The following is a 22,563-nucleotide window of genomic DNA, read 5'->3' on the forward strand; positions in this document are numbered from 1 at the left end:
GGAAACATCCTCTACATATCCACTATGTCTAGGCCTTTTAACATTCAATAGTGTTATGTTTTGTCATTTAAAAAACATTAAACTAATTCAAAGGAGGACAAGGGATCCCAAAATGTGAGTCGAACTTCGTGTTTATTTTAAGTGAGGTGAGGACTTATCACATGGTAATGTGATGACATACAATTTCTGCATTTGTACATATAGCTCATTGAATTTTTTAAACAAACAAGGATGCTTAATCTATATGTATGTGTGTATTTTATACACACACTCGCACCCACTCACTCACTCTCACACAAATATTAAATACGCAACAGATCGGTTTCAATGAGATCCTACCTCATTCTTCCAAACTCCAGCAAGTGAGGCCCAGAGCCTGCAAACAGTCCTCATTAACCATTTAATTCCCAGAATCATTCTAATGACCCTCTTCCAATGCTAGCATGTCTTTTATTTGGTAAGGGACCTATCACTGTTCACAATACTCCAAGGGTGTATTACTTCAAAGACTCAGCATTACGTTCTTGCTTTTATATTCTAGCCATCTCAAAATTAATTCATTTGTCTTCTTACCATCAACTCAACCTGCAGGGATTCTTGTCATTTTACACCTCTGACTTTAGAATTTTCTCCCTGTTAGAACATAGTTTATGCTTTGATTCCTTCTACCAAAGTGCATGACCATACACTTGGTAACCTTGTATTCCATCTGCCACTTCTCTGCCCATTTTCCCAATCTGTTGAAGGCCTCCTTCAATATTATGTGCTTGTACACCTATCCTTGTCTCATCTGTAAACTTGGCCACAAAACCATCAATTCTGTCATCCAAATTATTGACTAATAACATGAAAAGAAACTGTCCCAATACTAAACCCTGTGGAACACCTAATCACTGACAGCCTACCAGAAAAGGCCCTTTTATTCCCACTCTTTGTCTCCAGCCAGTCAGCCCATCTTCCCTCCATGCTAATATCTCTTCTGTAATACCAGGAGCTCATGTTAAGTAGCCTCATGAGTGACACCTTGTCAAAGGCCTTCTGAAGATCCAAATAAACAACATCCACTGACTCTCCTTTGCCTATTTACCTGTTATTTCCTCAAAGAATTCCAACATAATTTGTCAGGCAAGATTTCCCCTTGAGGAAACTACTCTGACTTTGACCTACTTTATGTGCCTCCAAGTACTCTAAAACCACATTCTTAACAATCGACTCTAACATCTTCCCAACCAATGGCCCATAATGTCCTTTCTACTGCCTCCTTACCTTCTTAGAGTGTATTGGCATCTGCAGTTTTCCAGAACCATTCCAGAATCTAGTGGTTCTTGAAAGATCATTACTAATGTCTCTGATTTCTTCAGGTACCTCTTTCAAAACCTTGGGGTGTTGTCCATCTGGTCCAGATGACTTTTCTACATTCAGACCTTTCAGCTTCCCAAACACCTTCTCCCTAGTCATTGCAACTACACTCACTTCTGTCTCCTGGCATTTTGTATTTCTAGCATGCTACCAGTGTTTTCTACTGTGAAGACTGATTCTGTGGATTCTGGCTAATTGGGACACAGAAACTGGTACATTTTGGCCCAATAAGAAGCTGTCCCAATTAGCTGAAGTTCCTTAGAAATAGTAAACAAAGTATAAAAATGACAGTCCATTGTTTAACTGAATAATGTATTAGGTGTTTACATGAAATGCAGAACAAATTGGAGCATCACCAAGATTACTGGTGGTTGTTTGTCATATCCAATGATGACAAGAAATCTGTGCTGGAGAGTTTATGAAGTGGAAAAGCTGTTATACTGGGTCTGTTCCACTCTCTCGACCTTGGATGTTAGGGTTTAGTGAGGTGACTAGACTGGTGTCTTACCTGGTTGTAGTGGATGACCATGACTACTACTGTGTATCATCAAGCCCTTTGTTATGTGGTAGAATTGCTGTCCTCACCATTAGATCTTATTGTAGGTCTCATCTGCTCAGTCCGCCAGAGTTGACTTCTCATGCTAGGACAGGCCACGGTTGAGAGCTGAGTGTTGGGACCAAAGGTAACATTCAGGATGACTGTTGATACCTTCAAATTCTTGGTAATTTTTTAACTTGCCGAAGTAGTGAAATGGTTTCATTTTCACTCCAGGCTGTTTCTGACATATCCAAACTTGAATGTTTGAGATTGTAGTAAACGAAACAGTTCCGAATTGTCTTACTGCTTACTTCTTGCCAACTATCAGCAACAAATATCACTACATTTTGAACACAAATTTACAGAATTGATGTAATTAAAAAGCCGATTGCTCTAAGCACAGTGTCATGTCTAATGGCCATGCAAATGCATGTGACTGATGCTAATTAGAAGCTGTTGGGCAAATGTCTCCTGTCCCAATTAAGTGGCACAGTGTCCCAAATAAACAAAGGGAATCCCAGCTGTTTTCTTGTTTTCATTTTTGTTTCTTAAGAGTTGTCCCAAATAAATGACTGCCCTGATTCACTGCTGACCCAATTAACCAAATTGAGTTAAGTTTGCCTGCAATTTCTTTCTACCCCATTACTACCTCTCCAGCATCTTTTTCCAGTATCCACCCTCACCTTTTTTTTTAACTTTTTATATTATCTGCAAACACTTTTGGTATCCACTTTTATATTATTGGCCAGATTATTTTATGTAGGTAAGTGAAGAGTGTATTCATCACAGTCTTAATTTGTTACTTGTTGATGTTTTGTAAAGTTCGGATGTGATCCACTTCTGATATCCAGCTCATACAGCTCAGTAGTTACATGATTTGTTTTTTAAGCTTCTGGTCAGTTGTGTTCCCTAGATATTTGGCTGTGGGAATACATTCATTAGGCCACAATCAGATACTGTACTGTGTACGCTTGAGATTATCTCTTGGTAAATACTTGAGTTATTAGAAAATGTTGTTATGGTTTCTTTCACCTGATGGTAACTGTTATGAGGATTTGAATGATAGAATTCTTTTGACACAGAAATGCCATTCAGCCCATTGAGTCTCAATTTAGAACTGTATTTGCTGTGGCAGAGAAGATTCAAAGAAATGTTGTAAATTTGACAATAATTTGAATCTGCTTACTTTAAAAGCTTCAGAAAGTTCCAAGGTGCTAGAGAAGTGCTTGAGAAATAAAAATCAACTTCAGGCCCCGTGATATTAGAGGACTTGACCAAAAGCAAGTTGTGGGAGAGTTCACCTTCCCTAATATTGATTGGCATCTCCTGAGTACAAAAGATTTGGATGGGGCAGGAAGGATTCCTGACTCAATATGTAGATAGGCTGACCAGAGGAGAGGCCGTATTGTATTTGGTACGAGGCAATGAACCATGCCAGGTGTCAGATCTCTTAGTTGGAGACAGAGATCACAACTCTGACATTTACTATAGCCTTGGATAGGGATAGGAGCAGATATTTTTGGTAAATATTTAAATATTTAATAGGGGAGGGGAAGGAATTATAACGTTAGTAGGGAGGAACTGTGGAGCATAAAGTGACAACAGATGTACTCGGGGAAATGCACATCAAAAATGTGGAAGTTGATCAGGGAGCACTTGATGGGGGTGGGTCTGGATAAGTTTGTCCCATTGAGTAAGGTAAAAATGGTAGGGTGAAGGACCATAGTTGGCAAGAGAAGTGCAACACCTAGTCAAGAGGAAGAAATAATCACACTGAAGGTTTAGGAAGCAAGAATGGAATTGGTGAGCCAGAGTAAGGGATAAGAAGACCTAGGCAGAAGGAGGTAGGGGAGCTATTTAATGAATACTTTGCTTCAGTATTCACCAGTGAGAGGGATATTAAAGTTCACACTGGCCTTATAAAACATTCTGATATACTTGAACTGTTAATGTTAAGAGGATGTCCTAAAACCTCTGGTAAGTATTTGCGTAGATAAGTCCCCTGGGTCGGATGGGATATACCCCAGGTTACTACAGAAAGCAAAGGAACAGATTGTTAGGCCTTTGGTGATGATCTTTGTGTCCTCACTGTCACAGGATTAGTCCCAGATGATCAGAATACTGCAGATGTTATTCCTTTGTTCAAGAAAAGGAGTAGGAATAACCCAGGGAATTATAGACCAGTGAGTCTTAATCAGTAGTGAGCAAATTTTTGGAGAAGTTTCTAATTGACAGGATTATGAGTATTTGGAGAAACCTAGTCTGATTAGGGACGGTCAACATAGCTTTGTGAGGGGAAGACATTCCTCATGAGCCTGATTGAATTCTTTGAGGATGTAACAAAATGTGTTGGTGAAGGTAGAGCGGTGGATATGGCATATATGGATTTTAGTAAGGAGTTTGATAATGTTCCCCTTGGTAAGCTCATTTAGAAAGTCACAAGGCATGGGGTACAGGGAAATTTGTGTGGATACAGGATTCTTGGGCAGTGAGGAGCAGAGGGATCTTGGGGTCTTGAGATCCCTTAAAGTTGCCACATAAGTTGATAGGGTTGTTGAGAAGGTGTATAGTGAATTGGCTTTCATTAGTCAGGGAATTGAGTTCAAGAGCTACAAGGTAATGTTGCAGCTCTATAAAACCCTGGTTAGACCAAACTTGGAATATTGTGTTCAGTTCTGGTTGCCCTCATGATAGGAAGTATGGAAAAGCTTTTGAGAAGGTGCAGAGGAGATTTACCAGGATACTTCCTAGATTAGTAGGCATGTTTTAGGAGTTAAGTTTAGTGAGCCAGAGCTTTTCTCTTTCGAGGGAAGAAAGATGAGAGATGACTTGATAGAGGCATACAAGATAAGAGGTATGGATAGAGTGGATAGCCAGAGACTTTTTCCAGAGCAGATATGGCTATACTACAAACAGATATAATTTTAATATGATTGGAGGAAAGGATGAGGGAGGTGTCAGAGGTAAATTCTTTACCAAGAGTTGTGGGTGCTTGGAATGTCCTTCTAGAGGTGGTGGTAGAGGCAGATACATTAAGGGCATATAAGAGACTGTTAGGCAAATGAATGATGGAAAAATGGAGGGCTATGTTGGAGAGAATGGTTAGATTGATCTTAGAAAAAGTTAAAGGTTGGTACAACATTGTGGATCAAAGGACTTGTACTGTGTTGTTATGTTCTCTGTTCTAAATTTTAATCTGGTTGTAGTCCAGAAGGAAAGGTATATGGTAGGGAATTGCAGAGGTCTGTCAGAAGCAGAATCAGGTTTCATATCACTGGCATATGTTGTGAAATTTGTTATGTGGCAGCAGTACATTGCAATACATAATAGAAGCTAAGTTGTAGTAAGAAATATATGTAGTTACTAGAAAAGTAGTGCCACTGATTTAGCAACTAAAAACACAGTCATCAAATACGGAGCAATTAACTATTTAGATTGTCAAAAGGCAAGAAGTGGAATGCATTTGTCTTGGAGTTGTGTAATTAGTACAGACTACAGGAATATGGAGAAGGTGGGACTTGAGTTGGAATTTGAATAAAAGGAAATTGTTATCAAACTTGTCTGACTACAGTAAAAAAGCATGGGCAGGTATATAACACTTCAAACTTTCTCCATTGTGTAACAAAATATGCCAATGTTTGCAATTTATTTTTCCATCCCACCTATCTGCAGATCTCTTGCAGTCTTCAGAACCCAAAGATGGACTGCTCAGTTGGAAACAGCTTGCATAGCACCCTGATCCCGAAGTCAAGAATTAGTTCTGAGCTTTACAGGTTTTCTCCCTCTATCATTCTCATGCAGAATCTTGTGTGTTTCAAAGAGCATTATTTGTTCACTAACTTGCAGTAAGAATCAGCTGAGTCTTGATTTCTCTTTATAGAACAGTTGATAATCTTTGGAATAAATCATGAATCCATGTTTCACTGCCTTCAAGGAAGAGTAATAGGCTTAGGTGCAGAATCCAGATCTGCATGCAATACTTTCTGTTTGACCTTGCCTAAGCAAATTACAAACAAGATGTCCTCACTGTTGTAATTGCGGTGATATGCCGTTTGCTGCCTTGTTTGCTAATTATTAACCTTCTGTGAGTAAAGGCCTCAAATTTGCCGATTACTAGTAATTATAGTTGCTTAATTTATTTCTCTCCCTGTTTTGTGAATGGCCTATTTACTCACTTTATACTCTGTTTACTACTTGGTTGGCTCTCAACTTTGTCTTAACTCCTTGAAACATTTTTATTCATAACATTTCTAAAATCTGAATGTATACTTCGGTAAATATGGATGCATTATGCACTTACCTAACAAATTGACATAAATGGCCATTATTTATATTCTATCTATTTCTTTTCTCTAAGCAACACACAAAATGCTGGAGGAACTCAGCAGGCCAGGCAGCTTCTCTGGAAAAGAGTAAACAGTCGACGTTTCAGGCCAAGACCTTTCTTCAAAATACCTCCAGTGCTTTGCGTGTGTTGCTTTGGATTTCCAGCATCTGCAGATTTTCTCTTTTTTCTTTTCTGTGGTGAAAGTGATTTTTTTTGTCATGTTTTTTCTATAATGGTAGCTGAGCCTTTGTCATGGCTGCAGAACCAAACTTTTGTTCATTGAGTGTAATTAGTTAAACATGAAAACATACCATCAGACCCAGAAGCAGAACAAGGCCATTTGGCCCATCAGGTGGATTCTGCCATTCCATTATGGCTGATATATTATCCCTCTCAACATTCTCCTGTCTTCTCCCTGTAACCTTTGATGTCCTGACTAACGTAATACTTATCAACCTCCACTTTAAATATATCCAGCAACTTGGACTCCACAGCCGTCTATGGCAATAAATTTCACAGATTCACCATTTTTTGGCTGAAGAAATTCCTTATCTTTTTTTAATATATATTCTTAATATCCATACTTTTATATTCTTGTACTCTTGAAATTAGTAAGAGACTCAACCTGCAAGTTCACTTTAAGGGAATCCTAAATTATAATGTAATTTTAAATAATATAATTTACCATTTATATTAGGGAACTGTTGAATATCGGCGTGGAATAAAGTATTGTAAGTATTTATAGAAATAAAATAAAATGTGTTAAATTCAGCATCTTAATCTTGAATTTTTAATGTTTGAATTTTGAAATTGTTCTTTGATTTTGCAATGACACATTTGATCACAAAGTTAAAATGCCAGAGTGTTCTTAATCTGTTTTGTGTTCTTTACAGTGTGATTAGTTTCTTTATAATCAACTGGGCCTCAACATTTCAAAAAATCAATTTTCAATAAATCATTGTTTGTTCAGTAACTCAGTTTCTTACAATCTGGCAAAAGTCACCAAATATAGAGCATAGAAGGAGGCCATTGGTCTTGTTGGGTCCAATCTGGATCTGTGCAAGAACAATCCGGTTAGTCTCACTTTCCTCGCTCTCTCCACAACCTTTTTAAGTTTCTCCCTTTCAAGTCCTTCTCTAGTTCTTTGAACATAGTAATTGAATTTGCTTCCATCTCTTATAACAGAGTGCATTCCAGATTCTTGCCACCTATTTTGTTTTCCCTCCTGTCATTGTTTTTTTTCTTTGATTATTAAATTTGTGTTTTCACTTCTGATTCTATATCCTTCCTACCTTTAGAATTTTTTAACCCACTCCATGTAGTGACCTTACTTGATATCAAATACCTTTATCAGAGCCGCTTTTAATCATCTCTGTTTAGATGCTGTTTAGAGGAGACCATTATAACTTATCCAGTCTGTCCATGTAACTGAAGTCTCTTACTCCTTGAATAATGCTCTGCTTTATTTTTTCTTTTTTAAAGGAAACAGCTGAATGCATCTGAAGCTCGAAAATGACAGGATGTCATTGCTGTCTACATAGCTGAGTTTAAAAAAATAGTCTGTAGAAATTCAAAGTGGAAATAGTAAATAGTTGGAGATCAATTGAAACCGCTTCAATTTTGGAAGCACAGGGTGAGTTTCTAAAATTTGATTTGACAAGTACTATGCATATGGAAATGTTTGGAACATTGATGAAATAATAACTTACTTTTATTTTAGCACATTAATTAGTTTGAGGCCAAATGCCTTTTTAAGAGGCCCTATTGAATCTCTGCAATTGCTCATTGCTTTCATTTCTTCAGTACTTTAAGTAGCCTCTTTGCTGTACACTCCATGGGGATTTAATGTAAATTATTCAACCATAGACCCATTCATAGATGTGTGGTTGTTGCACAAAAATCCTCCCTTCCACTCTGGTCTTGGCACTTAAACTCAACAGTTAGTAGAAGCAAAGGTTTGACTCTGGATGGTAAGCCTTATCGTCATGCCACATTTACCCTCTATTATCTGGAAAATTCTATTTTAAGCCCGTAGTTGAAAATATGGCGGCAAATAATTTTTTTGTGTAGTTGATTCATGATGCAGTCAATAGAAAGTTCATTTTTGTTGTGTGGAATCGACTTCCTTGTGAATTTTGCAAAACATTTCCAGTGACACTTTGGTATACATAAAAGACGGATTACCTTTGGAAAGTCCATCAGCTGATTTCTTTGGGAAATATGGGATGAGCTCAAACTAAGTGATGTGGAAGGAGCATTAAACCAAAATAAATGTTTGTTGAATATTGGATTTTGGAATGAGAGAGCAGAATACCTGTATACAAGGGTAAATTTCAAGACTGGGTTTCATGCCTTAGAAGTATCCTGCGATTCAGTATGTACACCCAATATTAACCAGATTGTGCCTGGTTGTGCAAATATATAAATAAAGAACTTGCGAACAAAAGTTATTTTCATTAGAACATAACATTTTAAAGCAGAGGTTCCCAACCTGGGGTTCATGGATCCTCGTTTAATGTTAAGTGTCCGTAACATAAAAAAGGTTGGGAACCCGTGTTTTAAAGCAATGTTGATGAAAGTATAACTTCCAGTAGTTGTGGACTGTAGTATAAGGTTATGTATTTTCAAACTAAGGGTTTGAAAGGGTTTTCAAACTACATATTTATAACCTATTAGCAAATTAATAATTCAAATGAGATTATTTATAAAACTGAAAATCATTGTTAAATAAAATGTCAATGGGATTCAGGAGAAAATAATTAAATCTAAAACTAACTTTCAAGAAGCAAAAGTAAACAGTGCTCTCAAGCAGTGGAACAGTGATCTCATTGCCAAATGACTTGATGTGATGTGAAGTCCTCAGACAGTGCAACTTTGAGGGCCAGCATTGACTGACTAGGAAGAGCAGTGCAGCAGTTCATTGCTGGGATATAGAAGTTGGGAATGCACTGACTGGTATGTTGAGTGGGGGTTGCTGATGAAGACTGCCAGCTGCTGCTCCACTTGGTCACTGGCCATTGACAAACCACCATTATCTTGGATGTGATGTAAGCTGTTTTTATCCCTCTCTTTATGGCTGTATGGCTGGGTGGGGGGGGGGGGGGGTCCTGCCTAGAAATGTCCACGCTCACTGTGACTGCCTGCATAGAACCAGGAGACCCATATGTCAACACTGAGAGCATTACTGCTCGTCTTGGTCTGTCCAATACCAGTTTTTGTACATAGACTCACTCCACATGGAAGCAGATGACAGTCAGATGAACTGTTTCCTAGTGGAGGGAGTGCCAACAGATTATAGAAATGCCAGCATGGAGAGCAGGAAACCCACACCAGGTTCCCAACACAGCAGCTGTCATTAACACATGGATATATAAAATATTACATTTTCTTTTTTTTTCCAATGCTAATTCCATTTGTTCTCTCATGCTTGGAAATGGGTTTTCTCTGATAATGGATGTGCTGGTATATGCAAATGTAACTGGCTTCTAAGAACCAATTGCAACTTATAGAGGATAAAATGCATAATTGGATTGTTTCACCGTCCTCCTTTCCTGTCAGACTGCATTTCTCCAGCCCTTTGCCTTTTCTATCTACCATCACCCAGCTTCTTACTTCTTCCCCCATCCCTCCCTCACCCACCTGGTTTCACCTATCACCTTCTAGCTTGTCCTTCTTCCCTGGCCCCACTTTATTCTACCTTCTTCCCCTTTCCTTTCCAATCCTGGTGAAGGGTTTCTGTTTGAAACATCAACTGTTTATTCATTTCCATAGATGCTGCCAGACCTGCCAAGATCCTCCAGCATTTTGTGTGTGTTGTTTAGGGTCCCTAAGGCAGTTTGATGTTGTTTACAACTTCACTCTGGTAACCCCTGTGACAAAACTGGTGCCAAGCTGTATCAGTGCTTACCTTCATCAGTGACACAGAGACACAGAGAGAGGGAACCAGCTGTATGGGCAACAGCTGGTTCTTTAAATTTTCCTGCTCATTTGTGCCCTGGAGAGGGCACAATCCACCAGAGGCACAAACCTGTGATTTCCTGGGATTGATGGCTGTTTCAGAAGACCATAAGATGTAGGAGCAGAATTAGGCCATTTGGCCCATCAAGTCTGCTGAGCCATTTCATCGTGGCTGATCGAAGTTTCCTCCCAGCTCCAATCTCTTGCCTTATCCCAATATTCCTTCATGAGATGTGTCCTGTGGCCTTAGACTCTCCCACCATAGGAAACACCCTATTCACATCTACTTTATCAAGGCCTTACAACATTTAATAGGTTTCAATGAGGTCACCCCTCATTCTTCTGAATTCTAGTGAATACAGATCCAGAGCCATCAAATGCTCATCCCTTTAAACCTCTCCAGTTTCAGCACATCCTTTCAAAGATAAGGGGCCTAAACCTGCTATCAATACTCCAAGTGAGGCCTCATCAGTGTTTTATGAAAGTTTCAACATAACATCCTTGCTTTTATATTCTAGTCCTCTTGAAATGAATGCAAACATTACATTTGCCTTCCTTACCACAGACTCAACCTGCAAATTGACCTTGGGTATCCTACACAAGGACTCCCAAGTCCCTTTGCACCTCAGTTTTTTTGTATTTTCCCTCAATTTAGAAAATAGTCAACCCTTTCGTCTATACCAAAGTGCATGACCACACACTTCCAAATGCTGTATTCCAAATGCTGCCATTTCTTTGCCCATTCTCCTAATCTCCTAATCTAAGTCCTTCTGTAGCCACTCTACTTTAGCAAAGCTACCTATCGTCAGCAAACTTTGCAACAAAGCTATAAAATCCATCATCCAAATAATTGACATATAATGTAAAAAATACTTGTCCCAACATGGATCCCTGTGGAACACCACTTGTCACCTGTAGCCAGCCTGAAAAGACTCCCTTTATTCTCATTCTTTGCCTCCTGCCAAATCAGCCACTGGTTCATCCAGGCTAGAATCTTTCCTGTAATACCATGGGCTCATGGCTTGTTAAGCAGCCTCGTGTGGCACCTTGTCAAAGGGCTTCTGAAAATAAGTACACAACATCAACAAATTCTCCTTTGTCTATCCTGCTTGTTATTTCTTTAAAGAGTTCCAACAGGTTTGTCGGAAGATTTTCTCTTGAGGAAACCATACTAACTATGGCCTATTTTATCATGTTCTCCAAGAACCCTGAGACCTCATCCTTAATAATCCAACATCTTCCCAAACACTGAAGTCAGCCTCCACAATCTCTTCAGCTACCTCTTTCAGAACCCTGGGGTGACTTATCTACCTTCAGACCTTTCAGTTTCCCAAGAACCTTTTCTCTCATTATGGTAACTTCACACTTCATGCCTCCTAACACCTGGAACTTCCACCATTCTGCTAGTGTCTTCCACAGTGAAGACTGATGCAAAATACTTAGTTCATCCACTGTTTTGTTGTCCCTCATTACTCTCTAGCATTGTATTCCAGCAGTCTGATATTCACTATCGCCTTTCTTTTGCACTTTATGTATCTGAACAAACTTTGGGATCCTCTTTAATATTATTGGCTTGCTTACTTTTGTATTCAATCTTTACCTTAATGAAGTTGCCTTCTGTTGGTTTTTAAAAGCTTCTCAATCCTCTAACTTCCCACTAATTTTTGCTCTATTATATGCTGTTCTTCGGCTTTTATGTTGGCTTTGATTTTTCTTGTTGGCCATGGTTGTGTCCTCTTTCCTTTAGAATATTTCTTCCTCTTTCGGATGTATATATCCTGTGCCTTGCAAATCGCTTCCAGAAATTCTAACGTTTGCTGCTCTGCCATCATCTCTGCCAGTGTTCTTTTCCAATCAATTCTAGCCAACTCCTCTCTCATGCCTCTGTAATTCCCTTTACTCCACTGTAATGCTAATACATCTGACTTTAGCTTCCCTTTCTCAAACTTTAGGTGAATTTGATCATATTATGATCACTGTCTCCTAACCGTTTTTTTACCTTAAGCTCTCTTAAGGTAAAAGGGATTTCTTTGATTTTTTCCCCCCCATTTTTGAGGTTTGAAGGAATTAAAAATACAGTGCAAGGTTGAAGTGAACTGTATTTATCGGAAAGTAATTTTGTCATCTCTTTTTACCCCCTATCAATTTTCTTGTCACTGTTATTTTCACCCCCAAATGGGTTATACAGGACTGAGGTACATGTCATAGTACAATATTTGCGCATATGTTTAATTTGTAAATCAAGTATTATTTCTGTCTTTTGTTTTCCCCCACCCCTTTTCAGGCAAATGACCATGGAATCAGTTGTTGAATCTCATCAAGATGGCAGTGTGACAGATTCAGTGACAGATAGTGAATCTATCCAGTTACAAGCTCAGAATTCCCAGACACAGATCCCCACCATTGCACAGGTAATATTGCAAGAATTATTTAACATACAAGAAGATTGATCTGGGGACTTAGCGTCAAAATAGGATGATCATGTATTGGATGTCAAGCCATCTGGTTGATAGATTGATAGAGAGAAAATCAACAGAGATACGTGTGGGGGAAAAAATAACAAAATGCAGGTCAGAGCTGTTATAGAGATCTGCAATCAAAATGTGAATTCTCCAAATGCTTGGGAGACCAGGCATTGTCTCTGGAGAAAAGGAAAACTGAGTTAATGTTGCAGATGAGTACTCTTGCAGCAGAATTCACTAGTTTTGATGAAAAGATGGTGAGCTACCTGAAATGGTGGAATTCAGCATTGAATCCTGAAAGCTACAACATGCCCAAATGAAAGATTAAGTTCTGCCTCAAATGAACAGTTCATGAAGCCAGAAACAGAGGTGAGAGTGGCAGGGAATGGAGCATTCAAATAACAGGCAATTGGAAGTTATTTGGAGCTCTAAAGACTGATAGAGTTGCACTAATTAGTGTTTTCAGCAATTTTTGACACACTCTTTTTCCGTTAACTGCTTGTTTGGAAGAAGTTAACTGCTGATTGTAAAGCCTGGATGACACAGAAGCATTATAAGCAATGTTGGTTGACTCTTTTTTAAACTGACCTTTATGAAGGGAAAAGGCTTGTTTTTTTATCCCCCATTTTTCAAAAGAAGTTCATAATAGATTTTTAATGTGAACTGGTAAAATGAATTTTGTATTTATGACCCATTGAAACAGCTACTTCTGAAAAGTCAATGACTCAATGCAGATTGTTTCGCAGTTCACAGAAGTGTTTGACCTAGTGAATGTTGCCATCATTTTCTCTCTTGCAGTATTCTGCATATCAGTTTAACTTTTGTCCTGCAGTTCTTTATTTGATCAATTGAAATTTATTGCTTAGCTGTCTTAGCTCATGTTTCACGACAGAAATAATTGTAATATGTTCCTGTAATATTGTTATTGGGAATTTGAGTTATAGAGAGATACCGTATAGAAACATCTAACCGTGAACCCTCTGAGTGCGAGTTAAATGAAGTCCATGTGGTTGCAAAGGCAATGTGTAAATGCTACACAGACGTTTCCTAAAGTCAGTATTGCTGCTATGAGGAAATGCCTCTACTTGCTGCACTAAAATGAAGGAAGCGTTTGTCTGAAGTATATAAACTTAATCCTTTTAATTTAAAAAAGGTAATGAACAGGGATCAAATATTTTAAAGTGTTATAGACAATAGGTGCAGGAGTAGGCCATTTGGCCCTTCTAGCCAGCCCCGCCATTCACTGTGATCATGGCTGATCATACACAATCAGTACCCCGTTCCTGCCCTTTCCCCATATCCCTCGACCCCGCTATCAATAAGATAAGTAATCTATAAGGTCAGTAATTAAATGCAGAACTAAACTAATCCTTTCTGCCTACACAATGTCCACATTTTCCCATTCCTTGCACATTTATATGCCTATCTAAAAGCCTCTTAAATGCCGCTATCATGTTTGCCTCCACCACCATGCTAGGGCACACATACCAGGCACATATACTAATTGACAGATCCAGTGAGCAGGATTTGTAAAAGAAAACTGGTCATGATAGTTTTTATCTCTTAACACTGTTAAGAGATTACAGTGTTAGTTTTGTACATGGTTTAAAATGTAATTTTTATTAAGGAATGCTTATGGAATAGTTACTCTACATATATATTCTCATTTGCAGGTATCTGTGGCTGGTAGTCAAGTTGCATCAGGATCTCCAGCTGTAACGGTTGTACAGTTGCCTTCTGGTCAGACTGTACAGGTCCAAGGAGTAATTCAAACTGCTCAGCCCTCTGTGATTCAGTCACCACAGATACAAACTGTTCAGGTTGGCTCTGACTTTATACCACATCTACGCTAATAAGACAAATTAGAATAAAGTAAATTCACCAATATTGCACAATAATAATGTGCAAGGCAAAGTATTAAGGAAAGAAAGAATTTTTATTTGGTTGTTAAAACTGTTATTTTGCCAACTTCCCATCTCCAAAAATAAAAAGCTGTTGCATGTTTTTTTTTGCACTGATGACTTGCCCCTGTATGTTTCTCGCTGTTGAATAAGGTAAATATAACCTTCCTGAATATGGATTTGGAGGAACCATTTTCATATTTACTTGCTTGGAAGTTTACTGAGAAGATAGTCCCGACTGAGATTAACTGTAAATTAATCTGTTAACTGGAATTAGTGATCATTTAATGATGTATTATCAAATATGAAATGAACCCTCATCACATGGAGTGCATCTCTTGTAGCAGTCTGGGCCATGAGTTCTGTATGTTTCTACTTAAATTATGATCTACCTTTTTGGTTTCTTATCTCTTGTGTGCCTAAAGATATTTAGATTTATTGAAAATTTGATTGTCTTGCATGTGGTTTATGATGACAAAAAGCTTGCATGTTCAAAATCTGTCACTTATTTCCTGCAAATTTTTGTGATAGAGCAGTGCAGCCCAAAAACAAGGCCCTTGATCCATAATATTTTGCCAGACAAATGAGGTCAGTAATTAAATGCAGAACTAAACTAATCCTTTCTGCCTACACAATGTCTGCATTTTCCCATTCCTTGCACATTTATATGCCTATCTAAAAGCCTCTTAAATGCCGCTATCATGTTTGCCTCCACCACCATGCTAGGGCACACATACCAGGCACATATACTAATTGACAGATCCAGTGAGCAGGATTTGTAAAAGAAAACTGGTTCTGATAGTTTTTATCACAATAAATTAAAAAATATATATTTTTCTATTAATAACATGTACAGCAGCTTGTGCTCAGAGGTGGAATGCTTTGCTTGTGTTGTGGTTTAACTTGGAACCTGGTTCTTGTTAATGTCATTCTTTTTAAAGTAATACACTCCTCACTCTTAATATATTGGTGGGTTAAAATTGTGTTACACATTAGAATGCAAAAAAAAATCTTGCTTATGCTCTGAACTGGTCTCAACCACACAGCTTAAAGTAAAGCTGTGTTAAATATTTACTAACAGCTTAAAGGACAGTATGCTGTTAGATCATTAGAATTCAACTAGAATTCATTAGAATTAACTTTTAGCCCTGTGGGCCTCCTCTGCCACTTACTGAGGTCATGGTTGCTGTTTTACATCAGCATCATTTTCCTGCAGTAATCCATTTTTCTCCATTACATTTAGAAGTCTATCACCTCTGTGTTGAAACTGTTCAGTGACAACTCTCTTCAATTGCGATTTCAAAAAGGTTCCACGGCTGAGTAAATGGCTTTCTTTTCATCTTGTCTTTCTACATCTACCTTCCATGTTCCTCCGTGAAATTGTAAGAATTTCAATGGAAACATGTTTCATTGTTCTTGAAGAGGATACAGTCAGTCAGTTTAATCTTTTGTTTGACAAAGCAGAAATCCCAGGAATTGAACTGGTGAAATTTTTCAGCATTCCTACACCTGATACCGTATTTCTTTGATGGGGAGAACATGTCTTTAGAATATTCCAGAAACAGTGTCCCTCCAATAGTCTATGTAATTAGAGCATGATCACTCTATTCTTGTATTTGTATACTTTTGCAATAAAGGCCAGTGAACCAATTGTCTTTAATGACTGCTAATTTTCAGTGATTGGTGGACATTTAGTTTGTGTCGCTTACCGTATCCCCGGTGCTCAAATATATGTTGGTCTCATTCTTCAACACAAATAGTGAGTGAGCATCCACAGTTCTTTGGAGCAGAGGATTGAAGGAAATATTCTAATTTTCTGTCAATTCTTCAATTTAAAAAGGTGGGGCTTGTTTGACTGATTTAATAGAAATAATTTCCTCCACTTGCTGATGAAGACAATGTGAACATTAACAGGAATTGCTATCTTCAATTTCATGTAAGCAAAAGGAAAAGAAACAAAGTGACAAGGCCAGGAGACCTTGACAACTTTAATTAAAGGAAAATTTACATAATCCTGATATAAGTTTTTTTTTGCATAGTCACAGTGGTTTAAAAGGAAAGATCATAGCTGAGGATGCTGAACTTTTTTTTCCATTTGGAGTGGAAAAAGAGGCTGGGATTTGGCATGATTAGGAAGAAGAAGCCAGTAGTAATGTCAGAAGTTTGGGGGAAGGAGGTGGCTGGAGCAATATCTGCTTTGTTTCAGATTGATGATGTAACTAAGCTCTTTTGGAAGAGGACAGCGAGGCTTTGAGAAGAAGTGCGGCGGCGGCCATTTTCAAATTGCTTCTCAGATCGGAGTTCTGAGAGGCGGGACTGCGCAGGCGCGTGAAGGAGGCCTGGGAAGGAGGGAAGATATAAAAAGGAGAGAAGGAGTGAGGTAGTTCTCTTTTGGAAGAGGACAGCGAGGCTTTGAGAAGAAGTGCGGCGGCGGCCATTTTCAAATTGCTTCTCAGATCGGAGTTCTGAGAGGCGGGACTGCGCAGGCGCGTGAAGGAGGCCTGGGAAGGAGGGAAGATATAAAAAGGAGAGAAGGAGTGAGGTAGTTCTCTTTTGGAAGAGGACAGCGAGGCTTTGAGAAGAAGTGCGGCGGCGGCCATTTTCAAATTGCTTCTCAGATCGGAGTTCTGAGAGGCGGGACTGCGCAGGCGCGTGAAGGAGGCCTGGGAAGGAGGGAAGATATAAAAAGAACGCAGCCTTAAGCAGCGGGCAGCTTCGTTTGCGGGCAGCGGAGTGAGCCGGGAGCAGAGTGTAGGGCTTGGGCTCAGAGGGCTTAGGCAGAAGAGGGCACAGTAGGCTTATCTTTTAGTTCTCCTTGTTATTTTCAGTTATTTGGGAAGTATGAGTGTGAGGGCAGCTTGTTGTTCTCGGTGTCGGATGTGGGAGGTCCTGGAGTCTCCGAGCCTCCTGGACGTCCACATCTGCGCCAGGTGTGTCGAACTGCAGCTCCTGAGGGACCGATTTAGGGAACTGGAGCTGCAGCTCGATGACCTTCGCCTGGTCAGGGAGAGTGAGGAGGTGATAGAGAGGAGTTACAGGCAGGTGGTCACTCCGGGGCCACGGGAGGCAGATAGGTGGGTCACGGTCAGGAAGGGGAAGGGGCAGGTACTAGAGAGTACCCCAGTGGCTGTACCCCTTGACAATAAGTACTCATGTTTGAGTACTGTTGGGGGGGACAGCCTACCTGGAGGAAGTGACAGTGGCCGGGCCTCCGGCACAGAGGACGGCCCTGTAGCTCAGAAGGGTAGGGATAGAAGAAAGAGGACCATAGTAATAGGGGACTCGATAGTCAGGGGTTCAGACAGGCGGTTCTGTGGAGGTGATCGGGAGTCCAGGATGGTAGTTTGCCTCCCTGGTGCCAGGGTCCGGGACGTTTCTGATCGCGTCCAAGATATCCTGAAGTGGGAGGGTGAGGAGCCAGAGGTCGTGGTACATGTAGGTACCAATGACATAGGTAGGAAAGGGGAAGAGGTCCTGAAACGAGAGTATAGGGAGTTAGGAAGGCAGTTAAGAAGAAGGACCGCAAAGGTAGTAATCCCGGGATTACTGCCTGTGCCACGTGACAGTGAGAGTAGGAATGGAATTAGGGGGGGATGAATGCGTGGTTGAGGGATTGGAGCAGGGGGCAGGGATTCAAGTTTCTGGATCATTGGGACCTCTTCTGGGGCAGGCGTGACCTGTTCAAGAAGGACGGGTTACACTTGAATCCTGGGGGGACCAATATCCTAGCGGGGAGGTTTGCTAGGGCTACAGGGCAGACTTTAAACTAGTAAGATGGGGGGGCGGAAATCAATTTGAGGAAACTATGGGAGAGGAGGTTAGTTCACCAGTAGAGCAAGTAAGTAGACAGTATGTGAGGGAGGAAAGGCAGGTGATGGAGAAGGGATGCGCTCAGCCAGAAGATGTAGGGGAGAAGAAAGAAAAGGATAATAAATTTGAATGCATTGCTAGGGATGAAAAGAGAGGAGGAGGTGGAGAGTATCTTAAATGTATCTATTTTAATGCTAGGAGCATTGTAAGAAAGGTGGATGAGCTTAAAGCGTGGATTGATACCTGGAATTATGATGTTGTAGCTATTAGTGAAACATGGTTGCAGGAAGGGTGTGATTGGCAACTAAATATTCCTGGATTTAGTTGCTTCAGGTGTGATAGAGTAGGAGGGGCCAGAGGAGGAGGTGTTGCATTGCTTGTCCGAGAAAATCTTATGGCGGTTCTTTGGAAGGATAGATTAGAGAGCTCCTCTAGGGAGGCTATTTGGGTGGAATTGAGGAATGGGAAAGGTGTAGTAACACTGATAGGAGTGTATTATAGGCCACCTAATGGGGAGCGTGAGTTGGAAGAGCGAATGTGTAAGGAGATAGCAGATATTTGTAGTAAACACAAGGTGGTGATTGTGGGAGATTTTAATTTTCCACACATAGATTGGGAAGCTCATTCTGTAAAAGGGCTGGATGGTTTAGAGTTTGTGAAATGTGTGTAGGATAGTTTTTTGCAACAATACATAGAAGTACCGACTAGAGATGGGGCAGTGTTGGATCTCCTGTTAGGGAATGCGATAGGTCAGCTGACAGATGTATGTGTTGGGGAGCACTTCGGGTCCAGTGATCACAATAGCATTAGCTTCAATATAATTATGGAGAAGGACAGGACTGGACCTAGAGTTGAGATTTTTGATTGGAGAAAGGCTAACTTTGAGGAGATGTGCAGGGATTTAGAGAGAGTGGATTGGGTCAAGTTGTTTTATGGGAAGGATGTAATAGAGAAATGGAGGTCATTTAAGGGTGAAATTATGAGGGTACAGAATCTTTATGTTCCTGTTCGGTTGAAAGGAAAGGTTAAAGGTTTGAAAGTGCCATGGTTTTCAAGGGATATTAGAAACTTGGTTCGAAAAAAGAGGGATGTCTACAATAGATATAGGCAGCATGGAGTAAAGGAATTGCTCGAGGAATATAAAGAATGTAAAAGGAAACTTAAGAAAGAGATTAGAAAAGCTAAAAGAAGTTACGAGTTTGGTTTGGCAAATAAGGTGGAAGTAAATCCGAAAGGCTTCTACAGTTAGATTAAAAGCAAGAGGATAGTGAGGGATAAAATTGGTCCCTTAGAGAATCAGGGTGGTCAGCTATGTGTGGAGCCGAGGGAGATGGGAGAGATTTTGAACTATTTCTTCTCTTCGGTATTCACTAAGGAGAAGGATATTGAATGGTGTAAGGTGTGGGAAACAAGTAAGGAAGTTATGGAACCTATGACAATTAAAGAGGTGGAAGTACTGGCGCTTTTAAGAAATTTAAAAGTGGATAAATCTCCGGGTCCTGACCGGATATTCCCCAGGACCTTGAGGGAAGTTTGTGTAGAGATAGCAGGAGCTCTGACGGAGATCTTTCAGATGTCATTAGAAACGGGGATTGTGCCGGAGGATTGGCGTATTGCTCATGTGGTTCCATTGTTTAAAAAGGGTTCTAGAAGTAAGCCTGGCAATTATAGACCTGTCAGTTTGACATCAGTGGTGGGTAAATTAATGGAAAGTATTCTTAGAGATAGTATTTTTAATTATCTGGATAGACAGGATCTGATTAGGAGTAGCCAGCATGGATTTGTGCGTGGAAGGTCATGTTTGACAAACCTTATTGAATTTTTTGAAGAAGTTACGAGGAATGTTGATGAGGGTAAGGCAGTGGATGTAGTCTATATGGACTTCAGCAAGGCCTTTGACAAAGTTCCACATGGAAGGTTAGTTAAGAAGGTTCAGTCGTTAGGTATTAATGCTGGAGTAATAAAATGGATTCAACAGTGGCTAGATGGGAGATGCCAGAGAGTAGTGGTGGATAATTGTTTATCGGGATGGAGGCCGGTGACTAGCGGGGTGCCTCAGGGATCTGTTTTGGGCCCAATGTTGTATGTAATATACATAAATGATCTGGATGATGGGGTGTTAAATTGGATTAGTAAGTATGCTGATGATACTAAGGTAGGAGGTGTTGTGGATAATGAGGTGGGTTTTCAAAGCTTGCAGGGAGATTTATGTCGGTTAGAAGAATGGGCTGAACGTTGACAGATGGAGTTTAATGCTGAGAAGTGTGAGGTTCTACATTTTGGCAGGAATAATCCAAATAGAACATACAGGGTAAATGGTAGGGCATTGAGGAATGCAGTGGAACAGAGAGATCTAGGAATAACAGTGCATAGTTCCCTGAAGATGGAGTCTCATGTAGATAGGGTGGTGAAGAAGGCTTTTGGAACGCTGGCCTTTATAAATCAGAGCATTGAGTACAGAAGTTGGGATGTAATGTTAAAATTGTACAAGGCATTGGTAAGGCCATATTTGGAATATTGTGTACAGTTCTGGTCACCGAATTATAGGAAAGATATCAATAAATTAGAGAGAGTGCAGAGACGATTTACTAGGATGTTACCTGGGTTTCAGCACTTAAGTTACAGAGAAAGGTTGAACAAGTTAGGTCTCTATTCATTGAAGCGTAGAAGGTTGAGGGGGGAATTTGATCGAGGTATTTAAAATGTTGAGAGGGATAGATAGAGTTGACGTGAATAGGCTGTTTCCATTGAGAGTAGGGGAGATTCAAATGAGAGGACATGATTTGAGAGTTAGGGGTAAAAGTTTAAGGGAAACACGAGGGGGTATTTCTTTACTCAGAGAGTGATAGCTGTGTGGAATGAGCTTCCTGTAGAAGTAGTAGAGGCCAGTTCAGTTGTGTCATTTAAGGTAAAATTGGATAGGTATATGGACAGGAAAGGAGTGGAGGGTTATGGGCTGAGTGCGGGTAGGTGGGACTAGGTGAGATTAAGAGTTCGGCACGGACTAGGAGGGCCGGAAGGGCCTGTTTCCGTGCTGTGATTGTTATATGGTTATATGGTAAGCTCAAGGTTTGTGAAATAAAGAATCTTAACACAATCCAGAAACACAGAAGAAACTTAAGGTTTGGAAGCAGAGGTAATAAAATAATGCCAAACACAAAAAAAGTGACCTAAATTGGAAACCTTCCAGAAGTGCAACCTTTTATTTTACTGCATTAAACAAAATTTCCCAAATTTTTACCCTTGACAAACTGATTCATTTAAGCACAGTAAACTATTGAGAATAATTTCGGTGTTCTTCTTGCTTGGCTTTCATATTTTCCCATTTGTGCTGTAACTTACCAAAAGGCAACATGGCAGTGCTGTTAGTTCTTGTCTTGTTTTAACCCTGTTTTGTATTTCAATCAAAAGGTATTCTACCTTGTGGTCTCCTGCATTCTTATCATTAATTGCTACACATAATCAACTTCTTTAATTAATAGCATTTCCTTCCCTTTTTTGCCTGTTCTCTTGGAATGTTGAATATTCTGAAATCTTGATCTTGCATTGTTGTTCACTCTGTCTCTGTCAAAGCTGTTAATGCAAATTCATTTATTTCTGCTTTCCCCTTGAATTTCTCTGTCATTTTGAAAATGCTGCTGAACTCAAATTGGAAAAACCTTAGCTTTTAATTTTTTAAAAAAAATTATTCCTCATTAGAATTACTGCTGCAGATTTTGTTCCTATTTTCTGCTTCTTGCCATGATTTGATTTCCCTCAGTGCTTCCCAATCCCATGCCCTTACTCTTTGTTAAGATTACCTGTCTTTTGAACCCTTCCTTCTCAACTGTCTTTGCCATTTAAAGAATATTTTGTAACTCAAGTTAAATAACATGCCAAGACAGGGGTCCTGGCACAGTTCAAATGAAGCTGATTTCAATTGATCAGTTCTTTCTTTCCCCACTGCTGATTCCACTGCTCTATGAATCAGAATCCATTTCTTCCACACTAATCTTTGAGCCATTAATTTTACTTTGCTTAATTTTATTTCCTATTTGCCAGTTTGCACATACTTGGGTAAAATATGAAGGCTATTATCATTTGTATTTCTTCAAGTTTGCCCTCAGCTGCTCATAATCTTTCTGCAAAAGGAAAATCCTACCTGTGTAATAATTGTCTACATGGACCTGGACAAGTGGATCCATGCCCTTTACTCTCCAGGTTCTTAAT

At 39.7% G+C, this 22,563-nt stretch overlaps 1 protein-coding gene across 5 annotated transcripts in view; it reads left to right on the plus strand.

Moving 5' to 3' along the window:
• The window catches only part of LOC140732329 (cAMP-responsive element modulator-like), a 65,799-nt gene that overhangs the window by 9,653 nt on the left and 33,583 nt on the right, over nucleotides 1-22,563 (plus strand). For 4 of the 5 annotated variants that reach the window (XM_073054828.1, XM_073054824.1, XM_073054826.1 and 1 more), the window contains exons 2-4: nucleotides 7,707-7,857; nucleotides 12,466-12,592; nucleotides 14,317-14,463. In XM_073054828.1, coding sequence (XP_072910929.1) covers nucleotides 12,470-12,592; nucleotides 14,317-14,463 — 270 coding nt within the window. In that variant the 5' untranslated portion in view covers nucleotides 7,707-7,857; nucleotides 12,466-12,469. Of the gene's footprint in view, nucleotides 1-5,766; nucleotides 7,298-7,706; nucleotides 7,858-12,465; nucleotides 12,593-14,316; nucleotides 14,464-22,563 lie in introns of those variants that run through there. The other variant, XM_073054825.1, reaches the window with a different exon arrangement.

Source organism: Hemitrygon akajei, chromosome 8, assembly GCF_048418815.1.
Source record: "Hemitrygon akajei chromosome 8, sHemAka1.3, whole genome shotgun sequence".
Taxonomy (NCBI): domain Eukaryota; kingdom Metazoa; phylum Chordata; class Chondrichthyes; order Myliobatiformes; family Dasyatidae; genus Hemitrygon; species Hemitrygon akajei.